Source organism: Centrocercus urophasianus, unplaced genomic scaffold (assembly GCF_019232065.1).
Source record: "Centrocercus urophasianus isolate 14NV4802_14NV808 unplaced genomic scaffold, USGS_Curo_1.0 seq_14, whole genome shotgun sequence".
Taxonomy (NCBI): Eukaryota; Metazoa; Chordata; class Aves; order Galliformes; family Phasianidae; genus Centrocercus; species Centrocercus urophasianus.
In genome coordinates this window covers 27,560,535-27,568,901 of record NW_024884586.1, presented here as the reverse complement: position 1 = coordinate 27,568,901, position 8,367 = coordinate 27,560,535, and the positions used below count along the sequence as shown (strand labels likewise).

General features: G+C 36.1%; 1 protein-coding gene across 5 annotated transcripts in view; it reads left to right on the top strand.

Moving 5' to 3' along the window:
- HECTD1 (HECT domain E3 ubiquitin protein ligase 1) overlaps positions 1 to 6,531 on the top strand; it is a 55,797-nt gene extending 49,266 nt beyond the window's left edge. For all 5 annotated transcript variants that reach the window (XM_042813394.1, XM_042813393.1, XM_042813391.1 and 2 more), the window contains exons 35-42: positions 804 to 1,005; positions 1,160 to 1,297; positions 1,574 to 2,181; positions 3,222 to 3,300; positions 3,387 to 3,480; positions 3,790 to 3,940; positions 5,081 to 5,225; positions 5,566 to 6,531. In XM_042813394.1, the coding sequence (XP_042669328.1) occupies positions 804 to 1,005; positions 1,160 to 1,297; positions 1,574 to 2,181; positions 3,222 to 3,300; positions 3,387 to 3,480; positions 3,790 to 3,940; positions 5,081 to 5,225; positions 5,566 to 5,703 (1,555 nt within the window). In that variant the 3' untranslated portion in view covers positions 5,704 to 6,531. The remainder of the gene's footprint in view (positions 1 to 803; positions 1,006 to 1,159; positions 1,298 to 1,573; positions 2,182 to 3,221; positions 3,301 to 3,386; positions 3,481 to 3,789; positions 3,941 to 5,080; positions 5,226 to 5,565) is intronic.
- Positions 6,532 to 8,367: the final 1,836 nt, after the last annotated feature.

The window sequence follows — 8,367 nt, the reverse complement described above, 5'->3', positions numbered from 1 at the left end:
TCTGGGCAAATGTCAAACAAAACAACCAACAGATGGTAGATTTGTTGATAGATGATAGCTGCATAGATGAAAATCCGTACAAGAATTTTGAACTTTGCCTTCGTATAAGTATTGTTATTAGAGGCTTGCTTAATCTTATTCTTGCTTAATTGGTATGGGTCTTTTGGAGCTATGGAGGAACAAAAGACCTGTATAATTCCTGTAACACTAGTAATATGTTGGAATTTTTTTAAGTAAACTTTTTGTACTCTTGCCCATAATTATATAGGTAAGAGTTTCATTATGTTATTATTGCTCTAATTATTATAACTTAATGTCATTTTATATATGAATGACTGCACTTAAGCTTTGGTTTAATGCTTCTCTGATTATTATGTAAGCAAGTAAATTGTGCTGTAGAACTTGGTCAGTATTAACGGGCTCATGTACAACTGTTCTGCAGTATAGTGCAACCTGTAATGGCCAACTACCATTAGAAAGAAACTGTAGGGTTTTCTGCATGTGTGATATAAAGTATGATGCCCTCTGTTCATTCCGCTGTGACGTTAAAGCTATAGTAATTCAAATATATATTAAATGTTTTTATTACAACATTAAATGTTGCTATTTATTATATTAGACATTGTCTGACCCTTCATAGTAACAAAAAATTATTTAGCTTGCTAAATTCATAAAATATAAAGCAGCCCATATTTCTGCATTTTGGATAATTCTGAAAAAGGTGATTAGTACTTAACAAAGTAACTTTTTAATAGTGGATACTTTCAAGTTTTAAGTAACTGTTTTGTGGGTTTTTTTTCTAGAGCGATTGTGTGGCTACAAAACAGACGCGAAGCCACTGTTGAAAGAACAAGAACCACGAGCACGGTGCGACGTGATGATCCGGGAGAATTCAGAGTGGGGCGCCTGAAGCATGAAAGGGTGAAAGTTCCGCGAGGTGAATCCCTGATGGAATGGGCAGAAAATGTCATGCAGATTCATGCAGACAGAAAATCTGTTCTAGAGGTAAAGCATATCTGCCTAGTAGAGTGAGCTTAGATAGCCATTTCTAATGTGCTGGCCAGGATATGGAACATCCTGTTGCATAACCAACACTGAACATTTCACTAGATATTTCTTTTTTGTTAATATTCCTTGTGTTTGTTTTTTTTTTTTATAGGTTGAGTTTTTAGGGGAGGAAGGAACGGGCCTGGGTCCTACCTTGGAGTTTTATGCATTGGTAGCAGCAGAATTTCAGAGGACAGATTTGGGAGCTTGGCTTTGCGATGACGATTTTCCAGATGATGAGTCTCGTCAGGTCTGTTTCTGTTTGCCTGTTAAATTCTAAGTGTTCAAAACTTATGTAAGAGAAAAATGAGCTAGATAGCCAGGAAGGAAAGAGCACTTGGTCACTGAGCAGCCACTTATCATCATCAGGAATGACCACAGCATTCCATATTTTTTTCTTTATAACTCAAAAGTACAGTAATAGTAAGTTAACTAGCACAGTCATATGATTAAATTCACCTTTATCAGTGTTATTTTTATTTATGCATTTTTAATGTTAATGTTTATTTTCTGTCTCTTAAATCAGGTTGATATTGGTGGTGGATTAAAACCGCCTGGTTACTATGTACAGCGATCATGTGGACTCTTCACAGCACCATTCCCACAAGATAGTGATGAACTTGAAAGGATAACCAAACTCTTTCATTTCCTTGGAATTTTCTTGGCTAAATGCATTCAAGACAACAGACTTGTGGATTTACCCATTTCTAAGCCTTTTTTTAAACTCATGTGTATGGGAGACATTAAAAGCAATATGAGTAAGTTGATATATGAATCACGGAGTGACAGGGACTTGCACTGTACTGAAAGTCAGTCAGAGGCTTCTACGGAAGAAGGGCATGATTCATTGTCAGTAGGAAGTCTGGAAGAAGACTCCAAATCAGAATTTATTCTTGATCCACCAAAACCTAAACCTCCTGCCTGGTTTAATGGAATTCTAACATGGGAAGACTTTGAATTAATAAATCCACATAGAGCAAGGTTTCTAAAAGAAATTAAGGACCTTGCAATTAAAAGGCGTCAAATTTTAAGCAACAAAAGTCTGTCAGAAGATGAAAAAAATACGAAACTACAGGAATTAATGCTGAAGAATCCATCAGGTTCTGGGCCGCCGCTTAGCATAGAGGATTTAGGGTAAGAATTTTCATATTTGTAAGTAAACAAACCATATTGTATTGGAGATGAACATTACCACATCTAATAAGAATTGAGATTTCTTTGTTTTCAATAATACCATTGTGAGGGGGAAGGTGCAATCGTTAGAGATGCAGCAAAATCCATTTTGCTGTCTATAGGTAGATTCTAGTTCCTTCTTGTTTTTAGGGGTTTTCCTTCTTATCTGTTCAGGCTTTTTTTAATGTTTTAACTTAAATATGGCTGCACCATGATGCCACTATGGCTCTGTAGGAACACCTAAATACTTGCTAAGACCTTTACAAAAATGTGAATCAAGCCATTTGTTATGACCAGTATTGAAATTTATTAAACTTTTTGGAGAACCTTTAATGAGAACCCTTTGAGCTTTTCTGAAACGTGGGTATGTATTAATAGACATCAGTGCAGTGTTGGAAGATACAAAACTAATCATACCTGTGTGATTTTGAGTCAGGATGTCATCTTCTGTGGTTCTAAAATATTTCTTTTCAAACAACACTGGTAGTGTGAGTTATTCGTAAAAGTCATCTTCTGTCACAGGAGTTACATAGTTAGGGCTTGGTAATTGCTTGTGGCCTTGTTGACTTAAGTGTAATGAAAGAGAGAATGAGAAAAAGCACAAGTACCACCACTGAAGGGCCTAAGTGTGTTAAGTGTCTTTATAACTATTAGTATTGGAAATTAATGTAAATGATTATCTTTGAGTTCATGAACTAAATTAAGCTGCTCAAGTTGTTTTGAGGCTGATAGTTTAAAGAAAACTGCAAGAATTTTTTTATAGCAAAACCAAGTAAGTAGTGAGCAAATACACATGCATACTGTAGACTGGAGATATCTATTATTTGCAAAGTCCATTACCAATTGTAGTTTTATACTGTGGTACCACTTTTAGGTGTATGCAAAATGATCCGCAGTATTTTGAAATGGAAGAGAAGGGAGGGTTCATTAATCTTGAGTATTTACAAAAGCAATAGCAAACTTGTTTCCAGTTAGCAACTAACGATTTTTCTGTCTTGAAGTTTAAATTTTCAGTTTTCCCCGTCATCCAAAGTGTATGGATTTACAGCTGTAGATCTCAAGCCAGGTGGTGAAGATGAGGTAAGGAATCAACCAACTTTCAGAAATCTCAGCAGTAATTGTAATGCACTTTGAATTCTTAGAGTATTTATATATTGTTTTTACAGACTTTAACAATGGATAATGCAGAGGAGTATGTGGATCTCGTGTTTGACTTCTGTATGCATACTGGTATACAGAAACAGATGGAGGCATTCAGAGGTAATTTTAATTATGGCAGAATATATATTTAAGTGGACTTCCTGATGTTCAGAGTGTCCTGGTTTGAATTAGTGATGTAGAATGGCTTTCAAAAACAAACACTTGAGGATGTAGCAGGTAAGTAAGAGATTTGTTTCATAACACTTTTGCATTAGGTATACCGTTACAAACCTTGGAGAGATTCAGTTTTGTTAATTTAGAAAATGTTGGTAGATGTTTACTTGATTGAAGTACAATTGAAGTGCTGATGTTATTTCGTTAAACATTCTTTTGGTGTGTGTTCATAACAATATCTTGTATATATTAAAGATGGCTTCAACAGAGTCTTCCCAATGGAGAAGCTGAGTTCTTTCAGCCATGAAGAAGTTCAGACGATTCTTTGTGGAAATCAGTCACCTTCCTGGGCAGCAGAGGATATCATCAATTATACAGAACCTAAACTGGGATATACACGGGACAGGTACTTCAGTTCAAAGTGATTTAAAAATCACTTAGATGTATGGTTGACAAAACACCTAGGATGTTCCTTAGGTAAAGACGCAAAATGGGAATTGACAGCGATTGAAGAACAACTAATTGCCTTAACATATATGGAATAATTGTGTTACAACAGACAGATTAGAAGGCACTTGGTGTTTTCATGATGAGAATAAGTAACAAAGAAAATATTTGTGTCAAACTAGTGGAAGTATAAGAGCAGCTTACTTATACATGCTATTAAAATGCATCACTTGAGAATTTTTACTTCTGTCTGTGTTGTTGGTGGCTATGACTTCAGTTGGCTACAGTTGATATTTGTCATTTATTTCTTATTTCTTACTCAAGTATAGTTGAAACAAAATGTACTGTGCAGTCATATACACTGCTGATTGGCTACTGGGAGGTGGTCTTAATGGTTTGTTTTTGGCTACTCATCTTTTTTAGTAGCTGTAACATAGAAATTAGGTGTGAAACTATGTTAGTATAAGCATTCTGTGAAGGATCCTAACCAGCCTGAGATGCTGAGTGCAGCCTGCCCTGCATACAAAGATACAGCTGAAATTGCGGTGTCTGATACCTGCGGGCATGTTGCAGAAAGTAATACTTTCTTCATACATGCCCTCTTGTCCGTGTTTTTTGGGCTGATACAGATGAAAGTGGTGGTATCCAGAGAATTCTCTGAAGATCTGTTGTGGTCTGTTACATTTTTTTTCATATTTTGTTTTGCATGAAGTTTTCAGCAAGTTAGAAACAAACTCATATATGAACATGAAAGGTTTTAAGCTTAGTCAGATTCTTCAGAGAATAGCTTTGAATTGTTTTCTTCTGTAGGAACAGCTAGAGAAGATGGCCAAATAACGCTCCAGGATAAGTAAGGAGAATTTGTTATTAATCTACCTGCAATTTTCCTTGTAGTATTCAGCAAGAAGAGTAAAAAAGTGTTTTTATGATTTATGATGTTTTATTCTTCACTGACTGCTGAACAGAACCTGGAATCTTACAGTGATTACTTAGGCACTGCTAAAGATGCTGATATACATGTCTGAAGAAAAATTGGGGAGGGTAGCAGAACATCTGTCACAGAATGTTATCATAACTGATCATTTCAATTTATTTTAAGCCCTGGATTCCTTCGATTTGTGAGAGTTCTGTGTGGTATGTCTTCAGATGAAAGAAAGGCTTTCCTCCAGTTCACCACTGGTTGCTCAACACTCCCACCAGGAGGACTGGCAAACCTACATCCCCGACTGACTGTTGTACGCAAGGTGTGGTTTGTTCAAGTTACCCTTCCAAATCAGCTAATTTGGCATTTGCATGTAGGCCTTGCTGCATTAACAAAAATCATTGGTTTTTTTTTTGTTTGTTTGGTTGTTTTTTAAATCTTCTTTCCTTTTCTAATCCATGTCGCAATGCCAAGCTTTCAGTACTGGGTTTCAGGTCCATTCTCTGATATCTCGTTTGCTTAGAAAGGATTTAATGTACATACAAAGTAGATACATTTTTAGGTCTGTAACTTTCCAGATGCCATTGTTTTTTGGCATCCTTATGTTACATAAGCACATGAAGTGAACAACTGCAGCAGCAAATGTTCTTTGTTTTCCTCAGGTTGATGCTACAGATGCCAGTTACCCATCTGTGAATACATGTGTGCATTACCTGAAGTTGCCTGAGTATTCTTCTGAGGAGATTATGAGAGAGCGTCTGCTAGCTGCTACAATGGAGAAAGGCTTCCATCTCAACTGAGTTGTTGACTGCAATATTGGACATCAGAAAGTGTTTTTTGATACTAGCAAAGCCTCTTGTGTTTGTGTGCAGAAAAATATGATCTCCACGCTGTGCTCTGACGAGACTTGCCTTTTTTCACTCGTGAGGAACATGTGGAATAATTTTGTTAGCTGCTAATGACAGAATAAATCCTTGTAACTACACAGCCAGCAAGAAATTGGCACAGAACACTGTGTGATGCTTCAAGGGCTTGCACAACTGGAAATTAAGGTGGTTCTGTTTGACTGTTCCGAAGAACAGATCATCAGATTTTCAGTGTTCACTGATACAAATTTCTAACAGTGTATTTGTGTAAAGTTTGTCATTTAATACCTTGTACACTACAGTTGCCATCACTGATCCCTGTTTTGCTGGCTTTAAGCTAACTGGTCAGAAACTTGCTTCCTTAAAACTTAGAGTTAATGGGCATCTCCAGCTTTTTTTCTTTTTTAATGGTGCCTGCACTATTGGAGTATTTTAGTGGGTTTTTGCATATAATCATGCACAACCTTTTGTTTTCTTTCAAGTGGGAATATATTTTGATTTCTCAAATCCCCTGCTATGAAGATCAAATCCTTAAGTGTATTTGTGCAGTTCAACAATGAAGCTATTAAAAAAACAAAAAAACAAAAAAACCCCACAACACTGGTTTCTAGTGCAAGGCACACTTAAAGCAAGTTTTACTTTTGGTTGTATTTTCTTTGTATATTATAAACATTTATTTAACTTGTTGCAGTTTGAAGTTTAAAAACAACAAAACACCCAATGTGTAAGCTCAACAGTAATCATTAAAATGTTTGCAACATATACTGTCTCCTCTGAATACCTTCTTAATTTTACTTACGTTACTAAATCTACGTATGTGTTTTGAACAAGAGGCCATACTTTTGTCATGGTTTAAAAGAAATCTAAGGCAATAGTTAATGTCATTAACTCATCTGTGTACTCAACTCTCAACATTACACAGTGCAACTGGCAGTGATAAGTTTGCATGTGGCAGGGTTTGGTGCTTTTCAGTGGGCCCATGGTCTGAGATTTTAATTCCTTATTACATTGGAATGAAAACTGGTTCCCATGGTGTGGCAGGTTCTGCTTTACTTGAGGTGGAGCGCCTACCTTGGTTTTGTCATGTGGTGAGATGTTTATTGGCAGAAAGTAGCTCATGGCAAGGCAAAGCAAATAAGATGTCATTTAAAGTAATGTGTCTTTTAAACATATTTTAATGCTCACTTTTCAAAAAGAAAAACTTTAGTTCTATCTGTCTGCATGGTATGTTTTGTTCTGTGCCAGCTCTCTTTGGTAATTGTTCTTGCTTGAACTCCTGAGGAAAGGCTTGCTGAAAGATTCTGCCTCAAATACTGGCCTAAGGATCAGGTATTAGAATTTGGATTTCATGCTGAACCTAGCAAGTTTTCCCCATATAGTTAGTTTTTTATGGATGGATACTTTGTGGGTTTTCTGCTTTCATCACTGTTAAGTATTTTCACTGTCAATTAAAGGAAATAGTTCTGTATGTATTTTTAAAATGTATTTAATTGTAGCATTGTCTTGAATTGGGAAGGAATATTTATGTTGGCAACCTGCTGAGATACAGGACTAGGCTGCAGTCTGCTGGCACTGTATGTATAATTTTAGAGATCAACATACTAACCTTAATTGGAAGTTTGTGTGATAGTTTGCAAGAAATGCCTATACTCTGTATTGTCTTCAGTTTGAGAAGTTTGAATGCCACCTGTTTCTCAGGATGCTGAGGTTTCCTGGCTGGTAGGAAGAGAACTTTGAAGTTGTAAGCTGTAAACGCTTCTCCACTACACTTCACCAGGCCTTGTTTTCTGTACAGTTTAATTCTGCAGCTTACCGTTCTGCAGCTGTCAACGTGCTTTCAAACACAGTGCTCTCACAGTACTCTTTCTGTTGCACCCAGCACTGGCTTGGGCGTCACAAAGAAGGAACCTGATAACTTCGTTCTAGAAAGGTAAATTAAAGTAATTGGTGACTTCAGCAATTTAAGGAATGTAGCATTTGGATGCAAATGGATATTTTGTATGCCTTGTGATTAGAAGTTACTGTAAGCTACTTCCTACTGCAGACTTGATTTGTTACATAAATGTTTTGAGAGATGTGCATGTTTCTTCTTGATCATCTTCTATAGACTTTAATCGTGATGGATGGGAATAATAGGTGAGAAAACAAAACACTTAACAGTGGTGTTCCAAAATGAAAAAAATGCTGTGTGATTTATGAAGCAAATGTGTATTATAAAATATCAAACCTTTTGATTTTACTTATTATAACGTTAATAAACTATTTAAGCGTAACTTCTAGTTACAACTTCACACACCATGCAGGAATCTTACATACATCTACACTTATGTTATTTAAATGTATTTTATAACCAAAATCAGAGGATCTCTGTGGTCAAGACAACCAGCTTTTTGACTAAGGCTGAATCTAGTTTAAAGATGGTCATAAAAGTTACCGAACTTTTACACACAGTGTACATACGAATGAAAATAAAAAATCATATTGTTGTTTTAAGAAGTGTCACTGAAAGTTAGTTTGAAATTGTTTTTCCATATTTTCTGTCTTTCTAGATCTGGCAGAATGCTACGTGATTCAGAGCAATACCTACACAGTCACAAG